The sequence below is a fragment of the Carettochelys insculpta genome, chromosome 24 (assembly GCF_033958435.1).
Source record: "Carettochelys insculpta isolate YL-2023 chromosome 24, ASM3395843v1, whole genome shotgun sequence".
NCBI classification, from domain to species: Eukaryota; Metazoa; Chordata; order Testudines; family Carettochelyidae; genus Carettochelys; species Carettochelys insculpta.
In genome coordinates, this window is record NC_134160.1 from 7,376,575 (window position 1) to 7,401,434 (window position 24,860).

Below are 24,860 nucleotides of genomic sequence, written 5' to 3' on the forward strand. Positions count from 1 at the left end.
TCCGAAAAGGCTTTTCCTTTCCCCTCCCCCTCTGGTGACTGGTAGAGGGTTTGCTCTGCAGAAGTCATCTGCCAAGGGATATTTTTATCCCAGGCTCGTGGCATGAGTTCAAATGACAACAGCGGATCGCTGCTCAGACACAGCCATCCTGGTCACTTACCCACACTTCTTCAGCTCCCAGAACAGCAATTTAAACCATTTCCCACTCTTCCTTGTGTGTGGCAGATTGGCCCTCGGGTCTCCAGCCCTGTCTCCTCACTCAACACACGCTTCAGAGGGGCAAAACAGAGGGGTTTCCCCCATCCTTGGTGGCAACCCAAGAGGACCTCTGTGGCCTGTCACCCCCTGACCCTGCCCTCCCAAGAATTCCAGTGGGCCATGAGTAGTACCAACTGTCTTTTATTACAGACAAAACACACACAGGAATTTCCAGCGATACACCAGTTCATTCACAGGTAAAACCATCAGAGGACACAGTAACAGAAGAGCCAGGAGGGCCCAGTAGCTGCTGGTTTGAGGCAAGAAATGCCACCAAACCAACTAAGTGCAGGACGAGCTGGGACAGTCCTAGGGATCATTTCAAAGAGGGCTGCAGGCTGGCAGGAAAATCCATCCTGAGCCAGGAGAGGACAGACACACCCAAGCAAGCCAGAGACAAAAAGCAGTGAAATTGGATTCAGCCAGTGATAGTGCCTCACAGGAAGCAAGATGGATAAAACTGCATGGGGGCTGTCAAATAGGCCTCAGGCAATAAGCCCACCTAACGCAGGCAGGGTCTATGCCTTAGAGTGGAGTGTCCTCATTTTATTTCAGAGTTCCAGTACAAGCAGGGAAGGGGGGCTCTGGTTTACGTGTCTCATGCTGGCAGTGAATGAGAGGCAAAGCAAGGGCTGCTCAATACACTTGCTCTTGGCCGTCTGCATCTCTCTTTCCTTTCTTTATCTTAAAGCATTGCAAACAAAATTAAAGTGCAAGTCACGCGGTGCGCCACCGGCTGTGGTGCTGGCGTTGTGTACAGTGCTTCCCTCTGGCGAACCGGGCACACGTGCTTTCCCAGGGCTCGAGGGTTCTTAGCCCTGAGCTCTGCTTGCCAGGCAGATCAAACCCCTGTTACTGAGGTTTCTTTGGAGAGTGGCAAACTCTCTCTCCCCCACAGTGCTGGTTTTAAATATTCTCTTACTCACCCTCCCATGTATCATCATATTACACAGGCACACCCACACACAAGTGCTCGCACACGTTCATGGACGATCTTTCTCTGGCACACACAGAAGCATATAGGACAGATACACACACACACAAATCCTCAGTTGCATCTCTATACAATCTCCCTCTTTCAACACACACACACACACACACACACACCCCCACACACACACACACCATTACCATCTCTCTCCCACACTCTATTACACAGATTGCTGTGTTCAGTCACACTCTCCTCCTGCCCTCACACCAATATTCCCTGGCCCAGACCAGTCCTTGTTACAGGTTCCTGGTACAATATCATCTTCCAGCCTCAGAGGAAGATGCTGACTCAGATTCCTTATGCTTGGCAAAACTTCCAGAGCTGTCAGTCAATGCCAATCTACAGGAAACAGCTTGGGGGTGGAGCGTTCACAGGAAAAGTCACCATCAGACAGCGACTCTGACTTTTCATAAAGCTGATTGTTAAAAGGGCTTTTTGATAGTTCATGTCTTTAAAAGGGTTTTTTTGGCTTGGATTTAAAGCTTTCCCCTGAGGTGTCCACAACCCACATACTCCAGCAGCATGACACAAAGTGAAACTGACCAGCGTGTGCCATTGTCCAAGCAGGAATTAGTGCAAGGAGCAAACCAAGTGAAGAAGTGCACGCTTGATTGTTAATACTATCTTAGTGGAACTAGAACCACCTCAACCCTAATCTCATCCTAGGAAATGGCTGAACCATTTTAATTGAAAACAAGCAAAAAATTCAGCCGGAGGCAGCTACTTAATGTGAAAAGTTTCAGCCCAAATGATCTAAATTTGGTAAAGTCATAAGCAATTGAAAGTGTGATTTTACAATGGTAATTTTCAGTTGATCTTAACCCCAGGCATTTCTACTTGTGCTGCCTAGACCTCCACCTCTGCCACTACAGGGAAGGAGGTTTTTTGTTTGTTGGTTTTTTTTATTACCTTTAACCTCCAATTGTTCCTCCAATCTGCACCTTCATGCAAGAGTGCTATTCGAATGATGTCCATATGCTGATTTTGGAACAGCTCTGATTTCTTTCCAGATTGGGGATTTAATTCTTTCCCACCATGTTCTTAGCAGCATTTTTCTTTGTCAGGCTTTAGGAAACTTCCCACGAAAGGATTATCACCCTCAGTTTGAGCAAAAGTCAAATTTGTCATGGCTCTCAGAAGACCCAGGCTCAAATACTCAGCTGATGTATCTGTTGATTTCAAGAAAATTTGTCCAGTTCAGTGCCCCTGACTCCCCTCCTCCTTCCCCCACATAGGCTAGTGCTGTCTTTGAAATTGCACAAAATTCCCAGGCTGGGTCTTGAGGTCAGGAAACAATAATGGCTTCTGATTTTCTGTGACTCAGTTTTCAGATGCTCAACTTGATATGCCTTTTTTCATGGGTTACTAATAGATGTAGGTAGTTAACAGGAGCAGCTGTATTTGAAAACATGGCCCCTGTAACACATGGGCCCAAAACGCTGGCGAGGAAATAGCGCTTGTATTTCCTGATAGAATTTAACCAATTATTTTCCAAATGTTGGCCGATTAATTAAAGTTTGGCTGGGTGCAGAACTTTTTGCTGGTGGGAAATGGGCTGCGTCCCTTTACCTCATTTCCAGTCCTTTTAACATTCAGAAGTGTAAACGTTTTGTAGCCATAGTGTTCTCTTGCTGCTGCTTGCAAGCTGGATTCCATTGAAACACAGCATCAGCCTTGATTTTTGTTCTGCTAGATTTTTTTTTTTTTTTTTTTTTTAAATGAGCACCTCAAGTTTAAAGGGGGTTGGCCTATAAGATCCACACAAGGGGAGCCCTGTTCTCACAGATCCTGTCCAACATGGGATCCCTCTTCTGTAGGCTTTAGCAATTCTATAGGACGAGTGTGCACTGGGAGGAGGATAAGGACAGATGCTTTACCAGGACTGAGCCTGACAAACCTTGTACAATTGGAGGCAAGCCTGACAGGCATCAGGTTAGAGCTGGCTGGATCTGGGTTTAAGCTATCCCAGAATTGTAGTCAACATCTGGTGCAGAACTTAAGTGTGGGCTCCTCTGGATTTTTACAGACCCCTGAAACAGAGGGGAGACATAACAGGGTGGCAGTCGCCAGGCTTTGGCATAAGGGCAGAGAAGAGACAACGGCCAATGTAGCCCAAATCAGCAATGGCAAATGCTGAGATGCAGGGGCAAAAGGTAGCAGAGCTGGGTTCAGATATTGGCTGACCCAGGTTGCAGGACTGGAGGGGCAGAAACAGTCAATAAAGTGCAACACACACAGGCAAAAGGGAACCTTTCCTTCCACCCACCCAGACAAGGCACCCGCAAGTTCAGCACTAAATCAACCAAGATGCTCAAACCCAGACATAAAACCACTGCATGGTGCACTGACCAGGGACCCACCCAGCAGGCATGTGCAGTCAGAGCCATGACCAGCTAGGCTACTTGCTGTTCTTGGTTGGTTTCTCTTGTGCCACCCGCCTTGTCTTCTGCGCTATGCCATAGGGGACGTGGGCCGCGATGGTGCCGCTCTCTTTCGCCCCCTCCACGTGGAACATCTGGTCATCAAAGAAGATGTGCGGATGGATCTTTTCCAACAGAGGACCCTTGGGAGCCCCAGCCAGGAACAAGGCTTCATCTGTCTCCAGTCCCCAGCTGCGGAGAGTCTTTAGGGCACGAGCCCCAGAGCTGGCAGCGCTCCGGGCGGTGACCAGGTAGGTGCGAATCGGACACTCCAGTCTCAGACCTTTGGAGTAGAACTTCTTCTGCAGCTTCCCCAGGGCTTCCAGAAAGCCCTTCAGTGGCCCCTACCGAGCAAAGAGACATGGTCATTCACAGCCACCTCCAGCCCTTCCCCACTCTCCAGGCTTTGGTCCACTCCCGCAGCGGGAAAAGGCCCTGTCCTTGCGGGAATCCTCTAGCCAAGCACATAGGTCCCTAAAATACTGCTGAGAACCTGGGCCTAAACTCACACTGAACTCCCCTGTCTTTCATGGCCATCTTCTTGGAAAGCCAGCATCAGCCTCATCGCGCTCTGCCCTTTGGGCTTGTCCTCAGGAGAAGGTATGGCTGGAGCAGCCAGCCCTTCTCAGCATTGCCCAGCCCAGACCTGCTCCCCGGTTCCCAGTGGGGCTGGGGGCTCTCGGCAGTACCTGGGCCAGTGGCTTGTTTTCATACGTCTTTTCGTGTTCAAAAAACATGTCGAGGCCGTGCGTCTTGACGATCTGCTCGGACTCATCTGAGAAGAGGACGGCGTCCCCATCGAAGGCCACCCGCAGCTGGTTCTCTGACACTTTCACGTCCTTGCTGGGGGTGAACATGGTGGCGGCAGCAATTCCTTGGGGGAGGAGAGAGAAAAGCGACCGGTGGCACGTCTCCTGCCATGGTATTTCCCAACCTTGTACTGCAGAGCCAGGTAACAGAACTGACGCACACAGAGCACAGATGCTCAAAAAGGACCCCGATCCCTACATGAGACACGCATCTTGACCCTCTCATCTACTTCAGGAAAGCCAGAGGTGCTTTGATACTTAGCTGAAGACATGAACCCCTGTATGATGGATCTAGTGCTGTGCCCCGGGGCACACTGGTGTGCCCCGAAAGTGGTGCTTATGTGCCGGCATGCAGTTCTGAGGGGGTGCCGTCCGCTGCTCTGTGCGTGCGCCCCACTGCTTGATGGGAGAAGCGTGTGGTGGCAGCAGCAGCTCTGGTGAGTCCTAGGCATCGAGCTAGAGTGGTGGGTGTGCCTGGCTTTAGAGGGGAGTGGAGGGGATTGGGTTATATCTGTTGGGTGTGCCATGAAATTACCACGCGTGCCGAAGTGTGCCACGAGGCGATAAAGGTTGCTGAGCGCTGCTCTAGTGTTCTGCTTAGGTTTCCACCCAGCAGCCAGCTGAGGAGAGCAGCCCACCTGCACTTGGAGAAGCTGCAGCTATGAGGGAATGTTGTCGTTTCCACGGCAACGAGAGGTCCCACGTGGCATCGCAAGGACAGGGTGTGGGAGGTGCCCATTATCCAGCTGCCACAAGGCCCAGAGGACATGGCGGAGGGGGCGGTGACTCCCAAGGCGACTGGTCCTTATATAGCTCTCCAAGAGCGCCATGATATGGGCGACGCCCTCCACCCACTATCACCCAGCAGGGTTTGACTGTCACTCACCCTCTTCAATGGCCTCACTCACTTTCTCAGCATCGGAGGAGAGGTACAGGTTGGTGTGATAGGCCTTCAGGTAGCAAACAGGGCTGTTCCCCCCCGTCATGCAGAACCTCTCGATGAACAGATCTGCGGGGGATGGACACACGGAATCAGCTGGGGCCTGGCTGCTGCCGCTGGAAGGACAGTCGGGAGGAGAGTGAACCATACGTGGATTCTGCTCCCCTTCCATGGCCAGGCACCTGCGGGCAAAGGCGGCACAGGGCAGCCTGGCCACTGGAATGGAGGAGGCCCCATACCTGTTGGGACGGCTGATGGCCATGCCAGCCCTGCCTTAGGGCCGACACAGTACAGCTGCCTGGACGCACCATCTTCTACCTAGTAGCTGCGGCCATTTGTTTCCCGAGACCTGTCAGGATCCCCTTCACATTGCCTGTGGGCCACATGACACTTGGCAGCATCCTCCTGCGAGCTGTCCTCCTCCCAGACACAGGAAGGCCCCAAAGAGGCAGGTCATATTGCGACAATATTATTGATTCTCTAGAGAGACCCACTGTTACCTAGTAGCTAGACGAGGGCTGGGCAAAATATGGCTCACGTCTGGCCCTCCAAGCCGCTTGATCTGGCCTGCGGCTGCTGTGGGGAGCCTCAGGCAGGCTCCCTGCCTGCCCCACCCCCGCATACTGCTCGGAAAAGCGGATTCAGGGGCATTCCCCGTTTGCCTGTGAATGCCGGGGGAGAGGGGTCACACGTGGTCCGTGACCCCAGCACAACCCCACTGGCTGGTCTCTGGCCAAAGGGAGCTGCCTGTTGGAAGCACAGGCAGGGCGCGAAACTCCCCCTCTCCTCCCCCACCAGTCTCGTAGCAATTCAGAGAGGCCCAGGGCTCCAGCCATGGCCAGGCAGGCAGCCTGAATGAGAAACCTGCCTCTGGCGCCTCAGACCCTCCACCCTGTGTCCTTCCACCCCACAAAACCCAACCGCCCCCCTTCTCTCCTGCACCCATCCCCGCTCTCACACCTTGCACCTCAGGCCCTGGCCCCAGGTCATAAGCAACGTTCCCTCTATTGCTTTCCCTCTATGGGCAGAAAAAATGTGTGTTCTGTGTGCCACGGCATGTGCAGATGGGCGCCACCAGCAGACGCCCAAGCTGCCCCCTGTGGATGGCAGCGGGCGCTCTGCTAATCAGCCGGGCAGCACCCGAATTGCCCCTGGGTGGCTGCCCAAGCACTCAGGTTACAGGGAACACTGGTGACTAGCCCCTCCTTCACCCAACCTCCATCCCAGACCCTGCACCTCTTCCATTAAGATCATGGAAGAGTGCGGCCCTTCAGCGCTTTCAAAATGCTTGGAGTGCCCCCCGCAATCAAAAGTTATTGCCCACTCATGAGGTAGGCCAATACACTCCGACTCAGGAGGCATAGGCCCCAATCCCAGCTCTACCACTATCCTGCAGAGCGACTTGCCTCAGTTTCCCCATCAGTAAAAGGGGATAAGGTCACTCACAGATCTGCTTGCAAAGCACTTGGAGATCTGTTGATGCAAAACGCTAAATGAGAATTAAATATTATTGTATTGCTTCTACACCCGCTTCTCATCCCTTCCATTCCCAGGGCGATCCCCACCAAGAACTCAGATCCTCCGAGGGCCAGGGCAAAATCCACGTTGGCTTGAGTTTGGCAGAACCCTCAAGGGGCTTTTCCTCCTGAACAGGACCCAAGTATGGTTTGATCCCTGTCTTGTCCCATCCAAGTGTAACCTAAAGGCACGGAGACCACTGACAAGGGGGAGTGAAGCCTCTGCTCTACAGGCTCAGCTGACAGCCAGCTGGCTTTTAGCTCACTGGGTAGCAGCACAGGGGGGCTGCGGGTTCAGTCCCATTTTACAAATATCCTTGAAGACTTGAGAGTGTTAGTCTGTGCCTATTCTTAGCCATTCTTATAAATTCTAGTATACTTGGAGCCTGGGGCTTGGTGGGTGGTCCAATGGAACAGCTGGGGGGACAGAAGAAAAAGTTTTGCCCTCTGGTTTCTCAGCCATCCAAGCCACTCAAAGACCCAGGGGCCACCCGCTCCTAAGTCATTTCAACTGCTCTGGCTCAGAGTCATTTGGTGCTTACTGTGATGGTTGATGCTGTTGATCAGGCGAACCCCGACCTGGGCGTGGTGATTGGTCACTAGGACAATATCAAAGAGCTCTTCGCTGTCTGGGTAGAGCTCTCGCAACTGAGCGTTGACGGCTTCAAGGGCCTACGAGACCAAGGAAAGAGGAAAGAGCGATCTAGCCACAGCTCACATACATGAACCTTGACAAACAGTTCCACTTCATGGAGAAAAGTGGAAAAGGAGGAACTGAAACTGATGTTCACTGATTTGTGTGTGTCTCTATCTGCGAAGGCTTGGTCTATACTAGGCAGGTAAATCGATTGCAGATATGCAATTCTAGCAACAGCAACTATGTAGCTAAAATTGACTTATTTGCAATCTACTTACCTGGCTGTCCTCACAGAGGAAGGTCAATGGGAGAGTTTCTCCCATTAACCTTGCTTACTCAGGATAGTGAGGAGTACAGGGATCGACTGCCAACGGCTGGTACGTCAATTTTGCGTGTCTCTACCAGGCATGTGAAATTGTACCTTAGAAGATTGCCCCTGTGGAGGTCAATATTCAGGGCAGTGTAGACATAGCCTTAGAGTCAATGTGTGCCCATCTGTCCTCTGTTAGTACCTGTGTGTCTACGAGCAGAAGATACCAAAGGCTGGAAGGAACCCATCTAAGTTCTGTCCCTTGAGCGGATTTAGCAACTTCTCTCTCCATAACGTAGGGGTCTCCTAAATAATCATCCTTTTCAAAATGAATTTGACCCCACTGGCTACACTTACTTATGCCCATCTTGTCCCTATTCTATCCACTAGGCCATTTTTTTCCCTCTGAGACACTGATGCTCAGGAGTAACCACAACTCCTTCCTCCATGGCCCTCAAAAGGCCTAGGAAGACACCAATGACATCTTCTCCCTGACACAAAACAAGCCCAGCTCATGGTTCCTTGGGCACACCTAAAAAGTCAGCAGCAGGGAAGACTTTTACGCAAGCCGAAGTTTTCAATTCTGGTCCGTGCTGCTCGGTGGAAGTCACTATTCCATGAGAGTTCTCAAAGTATCTTCTCCCCCTCCTGTGGGTTGAATCCTCTTCTGTTACACCAGTGGGAACCCAGAGTAGCTCCATGGTAGCCAGTGCAGCTATTCTGGGTTGATACCAGAGTGATGAGAGCAGAATTCTCTGCAGTTTGTGTTTACCTTCAGTTTTATCCAGGAGACCAGGCCAGTGCCTTGCACCGGCGGGAGGGGAATTTGGAATGACAAAGGATCGGAGGGGAGTGAGAGGAACGGGCTTACCTTGACAAAGGGGAAGGCGGCACCAGGCAGGAACGGCTCATTCTCATGGTCCAGCTGGTATTTCACATATGCCTCCACCCCTTGATCGGTGTAAATCTTCTGCTCCTCCTCCATGCGGAACAGAGCCCGAGAGGAGACGGCGATGGTTATTGCATTCTCAGGCTTGGGCTGCACGACAGAGACAGACAGGAATTGCCCCCCCTAAACACGCTTGTTTCCCGTCTATGTTCACACGATTGTGGACCCTGTTCCGCTGCGTAGGGGTATCAAGCAGCAGGCCAGAAATGGAGCACCAGGTCCACCCCGCTCCAAAATCCAGAGAAGGATCCAGAAGTGATGTTCCTAGATTAGGCTGGGGAAGGGTTGGGCATGCGTCTATTAACAACACACCCATCTCAATCTTCTCACTCCCCATTGAACTCCATCCAGCGTTGCTCTCTGGGCCCAGGATTCGCACAGAGATTTCCTCCCTTTCACTTGGCAGCAGGGCCAGTGGCGGTGATGGGGGGGAACTGCCTGCTGGGAATCCCACACAAATCTATAATGCCCTAAGGTTATGGGCACAGAGCCAATACATCAGCTGTCAGCACTTCAGCCCTGCGTGCATTCCGAGCCGGAACATTTCCATTCCTTCTGTTCCGGGTCTTCTCCGAGTGGAGATTTCTCAGATCAGCATTTGCTGTCCCATGGCCTCTGAGCTGAGTCTGTCCCCTTCCCTGCACCCTTAATCAGGGGTCACTTGGCTCACAGCCAGCTGCTGAAAACCCTCTCCATGTTTCCAGCTGAAGAAATTCTGGGGGCCTCCTGCAGAGAATGGGATGGGGTTTTGCCTCCTGGTTTCATGCAGCATCTTGTGTGCTTTCCCGTTAAAAAGCTAATTCAGACCCAGTGCACAGAAGCACCAGTCAGCTGAAAAACACGAATTGTGCCTGCTTGTACCAGGCATAAATTTGGCCCTGGGAGCGTGTCTATATAGGAGGGGCATCGAGTGAACAGAAGAGCTGGTTGTCTCCTATAATGCTGCACAGATTTGACCGATAGAAGCAGCTTGATGGGCCCCATCCCCCCAATTTATGAGTGGCCAGTACGTTCTAGTACACCTGGAGGTGCCTTTCCCTTGCTCCTCCCCCTCTCCCATGCCCAGGAGTGTTGATGCATGCAGGGGCTTCTGGGTAATTTGAAAGCACAAAGCACTGCATTATTGGAGGAAGCTGAAAGCCATTTGAGCCAGTGCAGGGACAATGTTTGGAGCTTCCCATCAGCACAGGGAAGAGCCCATTACAGATCCTGCCAGAACTCAGCTGCTGTAAACACCTTCTCCCAGGCGTCAAAACCGTCAGCACCAGCAACGCTTGGCAGACACCTGTGTGACGTTGTTGTGTCTGCATAGAAAGCACTGAAGAGGTGTTGCCAGCTCAGGGGGAACCAAACCACCACCATTAGTCATCATTGTCAATCTCTAAGGGCTTGATCTGAAGCCCACCAAAAACACATCAAGAAGAATCTTTATAACCCGCAAGGCAAACGCAAAAGAGGAAGACCTCGGACCACATGGAGAGATCTCCTGAGACTGAAAGACAACCACCAGGGTACTCCTGGGGTCAGCTAGAAGTTTTGTCTTGAGACAGAGTGAACTGGAGGAGACGTGTAGACGATCTACGCTCCACCTGGAGTACAAGAGTTTAAATCAAGTCATTAGGCACAGCGCCGGCCCTGACTGATCTACTGCTGGAGTGGGGATTGGCACCTTGCAGAGGGGATAAAGACATCAGCTCTCCCCAGAGGAGCTTCTGCTCTCAGCTCTGCCATCTCTCTGCCCAGCTCAGAGAGGGGCTATTCCTCTCCTGCCAGCCACAGAGGCAAAGTTATCGCTTGTGGCTTCTCAAAAGCCAAATGGCCCATTTGCTGCAGCGTGCTGGTTGACAAGAGAATTGGAGCGAATCCTGAACAGTGACTCTTCTGCAGGCAGCTGGGGGACGTGCTGCCAAGAAATGAGCAAATCCAATCCCACCCTGCCTGCAATAAAGCCTGTGGCACTATAGGGGTCTGAGTACACACAGAGAAAGCAAACACTCATTCCTGGGCAGTATCTGAATGGCATCTGGGAATACATCACCTTTGTCAGTCCTGATTTAGCAGTGGGAGAAGAACTCCACCTGCGGCAGGGGAAACAGCCTTAGCCTGCCTTTGCTTTGGAGGGGAAATTTGAAACCACACACACACACCCCAAGTTCCCTTCAGCACATCCGCTTCCTAGGTGGGGAGGCTCGAATTGGCAGAGAATCCCTGACTGCAAGGTCAGAAGAACAGCTGAGCACACCATGGCTGCCAGGGACTCCCCAAACCCAATCCTTGGAGCAAACCAACTACAATAGATCAGGTTAATGCTGGGGACTAATTTAGCCTCCTGAGAGCTTTTGCCCGCAGAAAGGCTGGGCCAAATCCTGCGCCAGTTGTAGCAGCCACACTCAAGTAACATCAGTGGAGTTGCAGCGCCACAGCAGAGAGCAGAATTAGGCCCACTGCATTTTCAACTTGGCTCCTAAGTCTGAATACAACGTCTGGTGCACATCCGGAGCCATAGGGCAACAGTAACACGGAGGTTGGGGATTTTATACTCTGGGACACAGCAGCTTAGTTGATTGCAGGGCATTACGGATGCATTATGCTGAGTGCATTGGTTTGACTGATCCCACTCTGTTAGATTATTTAGGAATTACTGATTTAAGTCAATGTTAAAGAGGTGGCACAGCCAGGTATACAACAGTCCATTGCTCATCCCAAAGCACCAGCTAGAAGCCCAGTTCCATTGTTATCAAACCCCATTTGAAATAGGAGTTACAAAGAGCTGCAGAATGGGGGCTGAACCTGCGGCAAGAAGTTAAGACCTGGGGGCATATCCAAGGGTGTGGGTCATTAAACTTAGACAACAAGCAGTCCTGGGGCTCCTTATAGACTAACAGATTTTTGGGAGCATGAGCTTTTGAGGGCAAACACCCATGTGGTCAGATGAGACAGTGAAAACTAGATACCAGAGACCAGACAGTATGGAACAATGCATTTTTCAAAACATGCTTAAGTGACTTAGGTGCCTCAGTCCCATTTTTTTTCCAGACTCACTTGGGCAAATAAGAACTTAATAAATGGAGTTTAGGAACGGATGGGACTGAAGGCCAGCTATTCAGATATCTGACAGTGCAGACCAACTCCTAGCACTGGTGAGCTCACATCTGGAGTATTGTGTCCGGTTCTGAGGTCCCCAGTATAGAAAAGATGTGGATGCACTGCAGACGGTCCAGCGGAGGGCAATGAAAATGATTAGTGGTCTGGAGCACATGACCTTTGAGGAGAGGCTGAGGGATTTGGGCTTATTTAGTTTTCAGAAGAAAGGAGTGAGGGGCGATTTGATAGCAGCCTTCAACCTCCTGAAGGGGAGCTCTAAAGAGGATGGAGAAAGGCTGTTCTCAGTAGTGAGGGATGGCAGAACAAGGAGCAATGGTCTCAAGTTACATTGGGGAAGGCTACACTGGACATTAGGAAAAACTGTTTCACCAGGAGGGTGAGGAAGCACTGGAATGTGTTACCTAGAGAGGTGGTGGAATCTCCATCCCTAGAGGTTTAAGTCCCAGCTTGACAGAGTCCTGGCTGGGATGATTTAGTTGGGGTTGGTCCTGCTTTGGGCAGGAGGTCATTGAATCCAGCCTCCTGAGGTCTCTTTCAGCCCTCGGATTCTATGATTCTAAGATTGCCAAAGGTGCCTCCCATGGGAGTTAGGCACCAAAGTGCCAAAAGAACTTTATCGAAAGCAGCTACAAGTCAGGTTTTTGGTGCTGATCTCACTTTATTCCCAACTCTGATTTCTAGGCTCTGTCTACCAGGTAGTCCTGGCCAGTATTGCTGTTGTGTAAGTAGATGAGCTGATGCCTTTCCAAACCTGTGCCCCACACCCAGTCCACACACTCAGCAAAGTCCAAAATCACCCGCCTCATTCCAGCATAAAAAGTAGCAACACAAGAACAAAGACTAGCTCAACCATCTCCACAAGCTTGGCTTGAGCCTTCCATCCAGCCCCTCTATCAGAGCGATTCCCACCTCCAGTGCATCCAGCTGGGATGAACTGTCACCTTCCTTGCACCGTGGGCACAGCTACCTACTCCTCACAGCAGGCTCAATGCCAGCTGACAGAGCCATACAGGCAGATGCTACCCCAGGCTGGCCCACAGCCATGATACAGTCCAGGAAACTGCCTTGCAGACAAAACACCTTGGAAGTATCCCTAAGCTATGTCCATGCACCAGGGAAGTGATATGAAACCACTGGACCTTTTCCACCTAGCTAAAAGAGCGGGGAAAATGCTCCTGTCCTGCACTTCACTGAGCTTCAGAGATCCACCAGACAGGAGCTTGGGTTGATGGTTCTGTGAACACGCACTGACTATTGTTCCCTAAAGTGACTACTCCTGGGCTTTGCCGGCCTGGCTACCCAGGCCCTCAGATATGTCAGTCATGGGGCTATATAAGAACCTAAAGCTAGAGCAGAGAATTCAGTCTCTGCTAGCCCAGGGTTTTGGCCTAGTAGAATAACACAGCGGAGTCAGCCAGTATCCCCCCTCCGCAGATGGAACAAATTTTGTTACGAGCACCAGTCCACACAAACACGTGCTGCCCACTGTGGGTGCTCTGCTAATTGACTGAGCAGCACCCGAATCTGTCCTGGGTGGCTGTCCAAATGCTCCGCTTACAGGGAACACTGGAACTGTAGACTTGCTGGACCCTGGGCCAAGGTGGGGGGGCCCTGGCGCCATGCTCCTGGAAGGGGCAGGGCCTTGGGAAGAACAGGCAGGGCTGGGGCAACCCGCCCTCAGCACCTCCAAGGGCGTATTACACCAGTGCCTGGAGTGCAGTGCTCCAGGGGTGATATAAGCAGCCCAGGCCTCCAGCTGCCACTGCTCCTGCAGTAGCAGTGGACAGGAGCCGCAGGTTCTTTTGGGTGGCCAGGCCCTGGGGCAGTGGGGCCAACAGCCGTTGCAGACTGGGGGGCTCGGCCAAGGACGGAAGAGGCAGGGACCAGGGCAGACAGCTCTCAGCATCACCCAGACCCTGGTTCTGGGCCCCACCCACTCCCTCACAACCACACACAGCCAGAGCAGCACTGGATCAGCACCTCAGAGGGGCCCAGAGCTCCAGCCACTGCCAAAGTAGCAGTGGGGCCCCTTTGAAATGCCAGGCCTGGGGGGCCACTGTGCCCTCCTTCGATAGGCCTACCCCAGGGCAACCATCCCCATTGCTGGGCCTGGCACAACCCATTAACTCCATAATTCACATGTGGCAAAGAAATTCACCATTTTCAGATCACTTACCTGGGTTGGGCTTAGTGAGCTATTTTCACTAGCCGCAGACCAGCTCTTAACTCTAATTTCCATTCATGAGTTAAGAGATTCATTAGTAACTGAGAGGTCACTGGCCAGCTCGTTGCTGGCCTTTGGCAGGTAACCCAGGTCACGGGCACACCTCTTATTACCTACATTGGTTTTCTGGGTCAATTAGTTGTGCTGTGTAACACTGGTTGCCATTTCCTGGTACTCCACGGACAGCAGGGAAGCACCTCCTCCAGCTACAGCTGCTTAAGAATGCCCTGCAAGATGAAACTGGGTCAGTGTTGCGAATGTCACCGTTGCTTGGCTTGATCAGACGAACGCTGGGCTCTGTGGAAGGCCCCTCCAGGCACCTTTTCGAAGGCCCAGGAGCTGGTGTGATACAGCACAGCTAAATCTGGCTTGGCTGTCATACATGCAGGCCTATGCATCGCTTACGCCCCCCTCTCGTGTAGCTGTTTACAAGTCTCTCTGAGTTCTTTGCTGTTTAAAGGGACATGTCCCCACAAGGTACATTTCAGGGGTAATAAACACAGAAAGAATGTATCATCAGGCCATCTTCCCAGCATTTCTGGTGTTCCACCTCACTGGGCAGGCAGAGCTAGCCAGCACCCTCTGGAGATATAACCCACTGAATCCTGTTCCCGGCTGCTAAATAATGCTTGGCATTTCTCTATACCACTTCCTATAGGAAACCAGTGCACGTGCATGAATTAAGCTTTGTGATCCATACTGGCCAGGTAGCAGAATTCCCTTTTTGTTGGACGTTCCAACTGTCAAATGTTTTGGCTCCAATTCAGAACAGCGTCAGAAATTTTGATGTTTCCACAAGACAAAAAAAATCCAAATTTTTATTTGGAGCCAAAAACTTAAATTTGTGGATAAAGTCACATCAACACAGCTTTTATATTACAATATTAAGTGACCTAACTACCTACGTATGACATTAACTGATTATTTTAAATGCAAGGCCACATGAAATGATCTAAGTGATATTAGTGGAATAGTCTCAGAGTAGTAGCCATGTGTGTTTGTCTGTAGCTTCACCAAAAAACACCCACAAGCAGTCCTGTAGCACCTTAAAAACTAAATTTTATTTATTTGGTAATGAGCTTTTGGGGGTAAAGACCCACTCCATCAGATTTTAAGTGGGTCTTTACCCCAAAAACTCATTACCGAATAAATAAAATTGTTAGTCTCTAAGGTGCTACAGGACAATTGAAATAATTCAACTTTCCGCCTCCGAAAAATGTGACAATCAGCCTGTTCCCAAGAACCCATTCCATTTTGGAAAAGTCTGTATTTTTGTCTTAGATTGTTTCATGGATTTTTTTTTTTAAATCTCCACAGCTTATTTATTTACAACTCTTCCGCATGGGGGAAGTCAGCCATTATCTCTACAGATGTGGGACTAGAACTTGGAGGGTAAGATATTTGCCCCAGTCATCATCCTGGACCAGAGGCAAGAAGAGAACGCAGGAATCCTCACACTTACTCAAATGCTTTAGCTGCTAGACCAGGAGTGGCCAATCCATGACTCCTGAGCCCCATGTGGCTCTTTGAGCAATGAAAAGTGGCTCCTGTTCAGAACCACGTGCTGGGACAGCTCACCACCACTCCGCACATGCACCCCAGTGCCTGAACAGAGAAACATGTAGCAGCAGCAGCAGCTCTGGTGAATCCCAGACATAATGAGCATTGGGTTAGACTGGGGGCAGCTGGGGATGCCTGGCTATGGGGGAGGGCATTGGGTAGAGTGGTGGGCTGGGAGTGGGAGAGGGGGAAAGGATTGAGCCATGAATTATGTATTTCTAGTGATATTATATAGCTATGGATAGATAATATGTAACGTGTGTCTTTTTACACTCTCCACAGCTAGTTTGACTCAATTGCTAACTGGCTGGACCCCCTTGCACTAGACTGTGCTTCCTCTCCTCCGAATACACAGTTGCATCCTTTAGCAACCTCCCAGCCACGCTTCATGGTTGCTCTCAGACCACCCAGGCCCCCATGCAGTATCCCAGCCTAGCGTGGCCTTCGTCTGGTGCGGGGATCCCTGGGGCAGGAGCCTGGGTAGCTCAGAACACACATTGTTTATCCGCACAGCGGCACTCAAGGTCAGCATCGAACCTGGTGTTTGGAAAGCAGCTCAGGGGCTTTGCTGAGCTGAATCAAGCTGAATTTTGGAATTAAAAAAAAAAAATAATGGGTCAGCTGTTCTACCCTGTCCCTCAGCCACAGGCGGATCAGGCCCAATGTTCCTTCTAGCCTTGTTCAGCAGAGGATTAATAAAGATCTTAACAGGAATATTGCAGGAGGGTAGCAAAGGGGGAGACGCTCCTGGGCTCTCTCTGGCTCTGTTCATATCTGGATTAGGCATCTGAACACAAGGGGAGGAAGACAGCCGGGCAGAAAGCACTTGCCGTAGGCAAACGGTGCAAGGCAGGAAGAACGACATTAAAAAGAGATTTAAACCTTTGTGGACTGCGGACAAGTTTCTAATCTTCTTCCCAAGCAGACACTGGGTTAGAGATCTAGAAGGAAAGGGCTTCCTTTAAGCTACTCTCACAACTTCACTGAGGGAATGTCTACGGAGCAGCTTTTTTTCCCCCCAAAATAAACCATTCCGGAACAACACTGCTACACACAAAATTGCATTTTGAAATAGGCACTTAGCTATTTTGAAATACACCTGCACACACAGTGCCTATTTCGAAACAGTGATTAATTTGAAAGAGCTGTTGTGAAATAACCCCTATTCCTTACAGGGCAAGGGTTACCAGTTTTAAAATAACTTGTGTTGTGTAGACTCAAGGATAGTTATTTTGAAATAACAGCTGTTACTTCGAAATAGCTATGGCATGTAGACATACCCTGATTTGGGTTTGGTATCATCTCATCTGTACACATTGCACTGGTACTTTCTCTGTTCTTGAATGCTCAAGTGATGTTAGTGGGTGAGCCAGCTCCCATAATTCCTTGCCAGTCTTTCCTTAATATAAAAGCTTCATCCCTAACCAGAGAGCTCTGCTAAAATAAAAACACTTCAAATACAGAAAGAAAAAACAGCAGAGGAAAGATGGGGGAATGATTAAAACTAATCATGTAATATCGTACGTTTTGATAGTGCCTCTCATACCAATGCACTTCCCAGGTGATGTACTCTGCTGAAATGCAGACAATGCTGGGGTGGAGGGTGATAATCAACTGGCACACAGTGCAGAAATTTTGGCCAGCATCCCAGAGAAGGGGGCACATCTTGTTAAAGTGGCCAAGGGAGTGTTAACATCCCCTGAGGGTAGGCAGAACAAAGGTCTCCTCTAAAAGACCCCACATTTTATCCTCCCCAAAGAGTGGAGGGCCAAGACAATTCCAACTGGTTTTCCAGAGAGTTTAATGTCCTTCCAACCTGAGATTTATAACTGCAAGTGGCCTCCTCTGGCAAAGCCAGCTTCAAACTTTGCACCAGATGGCACCCCTCTAAGCTGGTCACTTAATCCAGTTACATGAGAGTTGCTAGGGTTACAATGCCAAAATACCCTTCCAAGGATAATGGCCAAGTCCTGGGAAGCTTAGTATCCACCAAAACCACAGTCCACAGCAACATCCTCCAGTGAGCAAAGGTACAGGAGTTAGGGGTATAACTAGTTCTAGGTCCCAAGCAAGGGGCAGCCAGACAGAGAAACCCCTCAAACACAGGCATGGCTGAAGTGGATGAACCTGGAAGCAGGCAGATGGTGTCCTGGGAAAATGGAGCACTGGGGAACAAAGCTCTGTTGTGACTTGGTACCTCCAGATAGGTCTTGTGTTGGCCACTCAGTGGGCAGCCGCTATGGCCCTGGACACCTCCCGAGAGCAACAAGGTGACCAGTCTGGCAGCTCCCGGACAGCTCAGGATCTGAACGGGCTTTGATAGCCTGTTCACTAAAACCGGACAAGATCTCCAAGGTCCTCGCAGCTGGAGCAAGTCTGCTCTCCAGTGTCCAGCCTCATTTTAATTGTTCTTCCCACTTCCAGGGCCTAATTCCACCACCACACATCTGCCCATCAGGATGTTTCTCTGGGCACTCACTGGAGTTTTCCTTTTCTTAATCCCACCTCACACTTCTCCAGATTCTACCTCTCATGTTAGCCAATGTGATTAAAAGACTTAAGAGCTATGAGGGAAGGCTGAAAGAACTGGGTTTGCTTAGTTTGGAAAAGTGGAGACAGAGAGAGCAGTTTTCGAGTGCCTACAAGGATGTTACAAGGAGGAGTGAGAAAAAAAATTCGTTCTCCTTAACCTCTGAGAATAGGACAAGAAGCAAAGGGTTTAAATGGCAGCAAGGGAGTCAAGAGGCTGGAAATTAGGATAACTTCCTTTCTGGACATTAAACACTGGAATAAATTGCCTAGAGTGGTTGTGGACTCCCCATAGTTTGGGATATTTAAGAATAGGTTGGATAAATATCTAACAGGGATAATATAGATGGTGCTTGGGCCAGTCACAAGGGCAGGGGACTGGACATGACTTCTCGGGATCCCGTCCAGTTCTAGTGTTCTGCGGAGTCAGCCCTCATCCTCCCATCAAGTATTTGCAAAACTTACATCTCCTCGTTGAGGGCTGTCCCCATCACATGCATCCCTTACCCTCATTGATCATTGCTCTGAAGTTCCTCCAATTTGGCAAGAAACCTGGTCACGGGGCAACTGTGCAAAACTGAACACGTTTTTCCCTGGGGAATGAAAAAGTGGCTTCTTTCAACAATGAGTTTCACGTGACATCTCAGAGAGCCGGAAGGGACCTTAGGAGATCATTGACTCCAGTCACCTCGGCAGGACCCAACACCATCCTTTTTTTCCCCCCTCCTATTTGTCCCAGCTCCCTAAATGGCCCCCTCAAGGATTGAGCTCACAACCCTGGGTTTCACAGGCTGATACTCAAACCCTAAGCTAACCCTGCACACAGTCATTTTGTAGGCTATGTGTTTGGGCTGGAACCTCAGCTGGCGTGACTCAGCACTGATGGGCTCGTGTGTAACAGGGCCCAGACTGCGTCTGTACGACAGGGAATATTAGTCTGTCCTAGTGTCCCTTAAAAGGCTTTTGCTCAAGATGTAGCAGTTCTGGAAGTGGCCAGTTCGTTCATCGGGGGCATCAGCCTTTTTCACCCCAGTTATGAACACAAGTCAGCAAACCTGGTGCTCGAGCCCACCTGCGCCCGTGTCCATCCAAGGCATGCAGAGGCACTCCCAGGAAACCCCAGTCTCCAGGAGTTCTGGCACAGCAGTTCGGGAACAGCCATCCCTGAGCCCAGCCACAGGCCGAGACAGGAATGCTACAGCGGAGCTTTGAGTGAACTGCTCAGGGACTCCTCACAGCTGGTGCCCCAGATCTTTCGGTGCATTTCTTCCTCATCTCCAGACGCAGGGCTCCCATCACCCCCTGCAGGAGTGGTTCTCAAAAGGGTTCTGGGTAACGGACCAGCCCAAGACAACTGAAATGTGACTGGGAAGTCAGAGCCTCCTCCCTGCAAGCTCAGAAATGCCTGGATCTGGGACTTCAGTGGGTCCACAAGAGAGCTTGGGATCAGGTGTTCAGTCTGGGTTCAGCTGCAGCTCTGGATTCCAGCTCCTTCTCCAACCATGCAGGAGGAGTTAGCTCCAGGTTTGGGACTAGCAGCATCATCAGAAACAAAAGAGGTTCAGCTCCTTGGGGGAGACAGACCACTAGAATCGGAAGGGACCTCCAGAGGTCCAGTCCAGTCTCCTGCCCTCATGGCACAACCAAGCACCATTCTAGACCATCCCTGTTGTTTATCCGACCTAGATAGGAACAGCCCAAGTGTGGCCAACAGCTACCTTGGTCCCTGGAGCAAGGGGGGGAGGGGGCGCCAGTTCCATGCCCCCAGAAGGGGCAGGACCAATGACCGCCAGCCCTTAGCACCACCCTGACCATAGTACTGGGCCCTCCCCAGCAATCTCAGTGACGCGGCAGTGCTGCTGAGGCATTCAAAGGGCCTAGAGCAGCAGCAGAGGCTGAACCGCCATGCCCCTTAGAAATGCCGGGTCCTGGGGCAACTACCCCCTTTGCTCACCTCTCCACCACCACCAGCAGGCCACCTCAGCCTTCCAAGGAGGGCAAAGAGGATTTATCCTGCAGGGAAAGTCCAGCACTGCATGACTTGAGGTGAGAGGATGGTTCTACTTGGTGGCAGAGTAGGGGCACTGCCCAGGAGAGGCGGGAAGGGAGCAGAACCTGGCAGAAGAACTCATTTTCCCAGTGGCTGCCTCAGGCTGCTCCGTCATTTACAGACCGTGGATTTTTTCCTCAGACACAGCATCACCGGGGAGGGTTACGAGGCTGTTCAGAACCTTACGGATGATGGGGCTGATTCCCGACACCATCGGGGCAGATTAAAGTCGCCTCTTTGCATCCAGCCCTGCTGGCTGGAAAGAAACCCGTGGCTGCTGTGAGAACCAGCACCGCTGGGAGGCTCACAACGCTGCCCCCGACCAGCCAGAGGAGAGAGGGGGGCTCCTGGGTGGAATGATGTTTACGGCATTGATCAGCAGCTTTTATTGGCTCGTGGCACACTTCAGCACTCGTTATGATTTCACAGCACAGTCGGTATATACAGACCAATGTTCTCCCGCTCCCTCAGAGCCAGGCACCCAGCTCTCTGCTATAACCTGATCCCTCACTCATTCCCCCAGAGCCTGGCACTCCTGGCAACTCTAACTCAATGCTGGCTGCTCACCAGAGCCACCTCCACCACACGTCTCCTGCCAAGCAGTGGGGTGCGTGGGCAGAGTGATGGATGGCGTTCCCAGCATGTGGCTCTGAGGCACACTAAGTGCCACTTTCCGGCACACCAGTGTGCCGTGGCACACTGGTTAACTTACACGGCTTTATGAGAGGCCTCAAATCCTAGGTCCCTCCGGGCCCAATTTAACCCATCCACGACCTCCATTCATTGTCTATAGCTGCACTAAAAGATCGCCCCAGCATTGCTTGGGGCTGGCCCAGGGCAATGGGGCAGACGGCACCTGCCAGCTTTTCATGAGGACAGGCCTGGGGCTGATGGGGTGGGCCACATGGTGGCCCACGGCCAGTCCTAGGCAGTCGGGGCCCAGACAGCAGCTGCTTCCCAGGACCAGCCAGGGTGGCAGGGCCATGCTGCTGCCCGCTGTGGTCGTTTGAGAGTCCCTTCTCTCACACGCCTCCCTTTCTGTTTGATGCAAAACAATCGCATTCCACACATATCCCATTGTCCTGGCACAACTAACCCCTGACCCTTCTTTAAGATAGGATTGGAGGAAGCGGTACACGGCATTCAGTGGTCCTAGCACCGACCATTGAGGTGGCGTTCTTGAACAAACAGACTCACGTGAAGATGGACAGAGGGACAGACAGACGCCCAAACTTTCCAAACTACACAGCAGGGGATGTTGCCCTCTTCTGGCCTACTCCACCTTCTTTTTCCTTTTAGGGGTCAGGCTGCCATAGAGGTCCAAAGCAATTCAGGGCTATGGAAATCAAGGACTTGCTCCCAGTATCATCAGCCGCCCCCCCGCCCAGACTGCTCTGAAAAGATGTCCTGGAGTCTCTGCACACACCTCCCTTGCCTGTCACGTAGCCAGCAAGCAGCAGGGCTGTGGATCAGCCGGCGTTATTCCAGGATCCCAGCTCTGACATGGAGACCACTCCAGCAAAGAGCAGAAAGGACAGACCTAGCCCCTGGGGCCTGCAAAGGCAGCAGGCAGACAGAGGGCCAGAACAGATGACGGATACCTAGAACCATCTCTTAAAACGGACCATAGATCCCTGGGGGCCCCAGCGCCTGGGGATCAGATTAAAGTTCACGCTTGATGGCTGAGATGTCTATGGGTTTTCAGAACACTGTGTAAATAACACAGGAAGATGCCTTGCACTCGTTCATCATAGGCTCTGACAGCTGCCTCACAGGGTGGGCTCAGCTGTGTCTGAGTACTCTCTGCACAGCTGTTGGCACCAGCCCCTTCAGCATGCCTGAAACCAGCCCCTCGGGGAAGGAGGAGCTGAGCGTGAAGTTATGGCTGACCCCACAGAAAGGATTCACAGCCACACAGTCAGAGGGGTGTTTTTTTTAGGAGTTCAGGACCAGGAATCAGGACACCTGGCATCTGGTCTCAGCTCTGCCACTTTGTGACCTTGGGCAACTCACTTAACTGCCCTATGCCTCAGTTTCCCTGTTATTAATTACCCACCTCTGAGTTTGCGGGGTTACGTTAATGGCTGAAGCAGCGCAAGAGCCTTGCATGATGGGCAGAGGATCACAGTGATACCCCAGACCAGTTTGTCCCCTCTCAGTTCCTACTACCCCACGAAACCCAAAGTCAGTGAACTTCATCCACCTGCAGGGAATCCAGCACGAGTCAGGGACCCAAACAAGATTTCCACTCCAGGAATGAGTCGGCCGAGAAGCTGCCTAGAGCAGGCAGGTACCCGCAGAACCACAGACGACCTAGTCTCTCTCTGGACACATTCACACCTGAGGCTACAGGTGTGAGACAGATGCGTAACCTGAGATCTTCTACAACAGGCACAGAGGACAGGCCTGCAAGACTACAAACCCAGGGGGTTCCAGGCTGGACCAGGCCAGCAGCCTATCAGCTCCAGAACCTGGTCTCTCCTGGCCAGTACTGGATGCTCCAGAGACAGGTACAAGGACTCCAGAGGAGGGCATGGAATGAAGATGCAGCCCCTGGGGAAGGGTGCTGCCAACCACAGACCCTGCAGGGCAGGCGGGTTTCTACGCCTTGTTTGCCAGCCCAGGGCTCTGCTGGGTGTGGGAGTTTCTATTATTAAACCTGAGCCGGAGGCTTTCAGGCCCGGTGCCAGGGGCAGCTACCCGAAGGGCCCAGCCGAAGAGCACTGCCCAACCAGAGGACATTAACCCCCGGCTCCAGCTGCCAGGACCTTTGCCGCTGGGGCTGCCCCCTTCTGTAACCCTGGGCATCCACCGGCCACGAACGGGACCCACCGGCACCCTACAGATGGGGGCTGGGACTCTCCCACGGACGAGCCAGCGGGGGCCATGCCTGGGACGCGCACGCCGGGGTGCCCCGCAGCTCCCCTGCAGCCAGGGAGCTCTGCCCTCCGTGACCTTCCCCGGGGAAGGAGGCGCCTGGCCTGGCCCCTTGCGCCAGCGCTGGCATATCCCCAGGCAGGCAGCCCAGCCCTGGGGGGCCACAGGTCCAGGGGCTCACGTGCTGCGGGGATCGGGCCCGGGGGGGTCGCAGGGCCCCCCCAGGCCGGGGAGGGCAGCGGCTCTTACCGGCTTGGGCTTCTTCTTCGGGGTCAGGCTGTCGTAGAAAGTCTTGGCTTCCTCCCAGCGCTGCGGCTGCCCGGCCTCCTGCGCCCCGCCGCCCGCGCCCGGCTCCATCGCGGAGCTGCCCGGAGCCGAGCAGCTGCGCGGCGGGGGAGCCCCGGCGCTTTATAGGGCCGCCCCGCGCGGCAGCCCGCTGGCTTAACCCGTGCGGCGCCGGAGCCTGCCGGGCGCGTCCCCCCAGCCCGGCCCGGCGGCCCGCTGGCCTGGCCAGGCCCTGGCGCTGCTGCGGCCGGGGAAAGCCCCCGAGCGGGGCTGCGGACGCCTGGGTTCTGTTGCTGGCCGCCCCGCGGCTGCCCGTGCCTCAGTTTCCCCTCCCGGCGTGTTGCCAGCAGCGATCCGCAGCCAAACGTGGCTGGAGGGAACTAGAGATTGGGGGTCCGCAGCAGTGGGGGGGGGGGAGGGGGGCTCCTCTGCGGAATGGCGACTGGGCTGCTGGACTCTGGTCCCCCTAAGCTCTTCCGCCCATGGGGAATACATTTTATGCACGTGTGCGAATGTGCACCACCAAGAGAACACAACCCCCAGCTGCGGACGCTCTGCTAACCAGCTGGGCGGCACCTGAGCCTCTCTCTCCTGAGCAGCCGCACCAGGCTCAGCTGCCAGGGACCCCTGGGCCTCGCTGACCCACCCGTCATTGACTATCCTTAGACCTGTGGTGCCCAACCGGGGGTGTGCAGCCCCGGGGGGGGGGGCACCGTAAGGGTATTGCAGGGGGGCCTCGCAGAAAAGAAAGAAAAATGACCATAGAAAGTAAGTTTGGAATAAATTGCAAAGTTACAATTACTATTTTCCAGTGAAATATGTTATTGATCGCTGGCCCAAAATCTATGGGGTGGTTTCCTTTAATGATGTGTACATAGCGGCTAGAATTGGCTTTGATGAGGGTCTGTAAATGGTTTGGGGGGACGTTGGGGGGTCCACCCTAGTGAAAAGGTTGGGAACCACTTATTAGAACAACGAGAAGTCCTGTGGCACCTTATAGACTATTAGTTTATAAGGTGCCACAGGACTTCTTGTTGGTTTTGAAGATACAGACCAACGCAGCCCCCCTCTCTGATACTTATTAGAACAGTTTCTCAAACTTTTTCAAATAAATTACCCCATTTAAAAAAGAAAGTATAAGTGCACCCAGACTTCCCTGGCCTGCCCCTAAAGCTGCGTGTACAACCCATTCAGAAACATGGTCCTCAGGAAATCTGAGGTCTTGACTCAAGTGCCATTCAACCTGTCCAGATGACTGTCCCCTTTGCAGGTGACAGATTTATTTTGCATCTCACCAAATTATGCCTCACTTAAAAACTTCCATACAGAAAACATGCAAAAATACCCCAGAAGACGCCTACTGAAAAACTTGCTGACTTTCTACCATCCGGTCACATCA

General features: G+C 52.2%; 1 protein-coding gene across 4 annotated transcripts; it reads right to left on the reverse strand.

The window, feature by feature from the left end:
- Nucleotides 1–383: 383 nt before the first annotated feature.
- Nucleotides 384–23,583, reverse strand: NT5C1A (5'-nucleotidase, cytosolic IA). 4 transcript variants are annotated; one of them, XM_074976187.1, is made up of 7 exons: nt 23,426–23,547; nt 14,278–14,387; nt 8,754–8,921; nt 7,478–7,607; nt 5,365–5,487; nt 4,359–4,543; nt 384–4,013 (listed from the first exon to the last, which is right to left on the reverse strand). In XM_074976187.1, exons 3-7 carry the CDS (start codon nt 8,865–8,867, stop codon nt 3,648–3,650), a joined length of 918 nt encoding a protein of 305 aa, XP_074832288.1. In that variant the 5' UTR covers nt 8,868–8,921; nt 14,278–14,387; nt 23,426–23,547; the 3' UTR covers nt 384–3,647. The 4 variants fall into 4 exon arrangements, with proteins under 4 accessions (XP_074832288.1, XP_074832289.1, XP_074832286.1 ...); XM_074976188.1 differs by having other exon boundaries at nt 14,274–14,387; XM_074976185.1 differs by lacking the exon at nt 14,278–14,387 and having other exon boundaries at nt 23,426–23,583.
- Between the last annotated feature and the right edge of the window lie 1,277 nt (nt 23,584–24,860).

Coding starts and splice junctions, on each gene's coding strand:
- NT5C1A (XM_074976185.1), bottom strand. CDS start 23,533: ATGGAGCCGGGCGCGGGCGGCGGGGCGCAGGAGGCCGGGCAGCCGCAG. Junction 7,608..8,753: donor CCGCCTTCCCCTTTGTCAAG/GTAAGCCCGTTC, acceptor TTGGTCTCGTAG/GCCCTTGAAGCCGTCAACGC. Junction 4,014..4,358: donor AAAACAAGCCACTGGCCCAG/GTACTGCCGAGA, acceptor TTTGCTCGGTAG/GGGCCACTGAAGGGCTTTCT.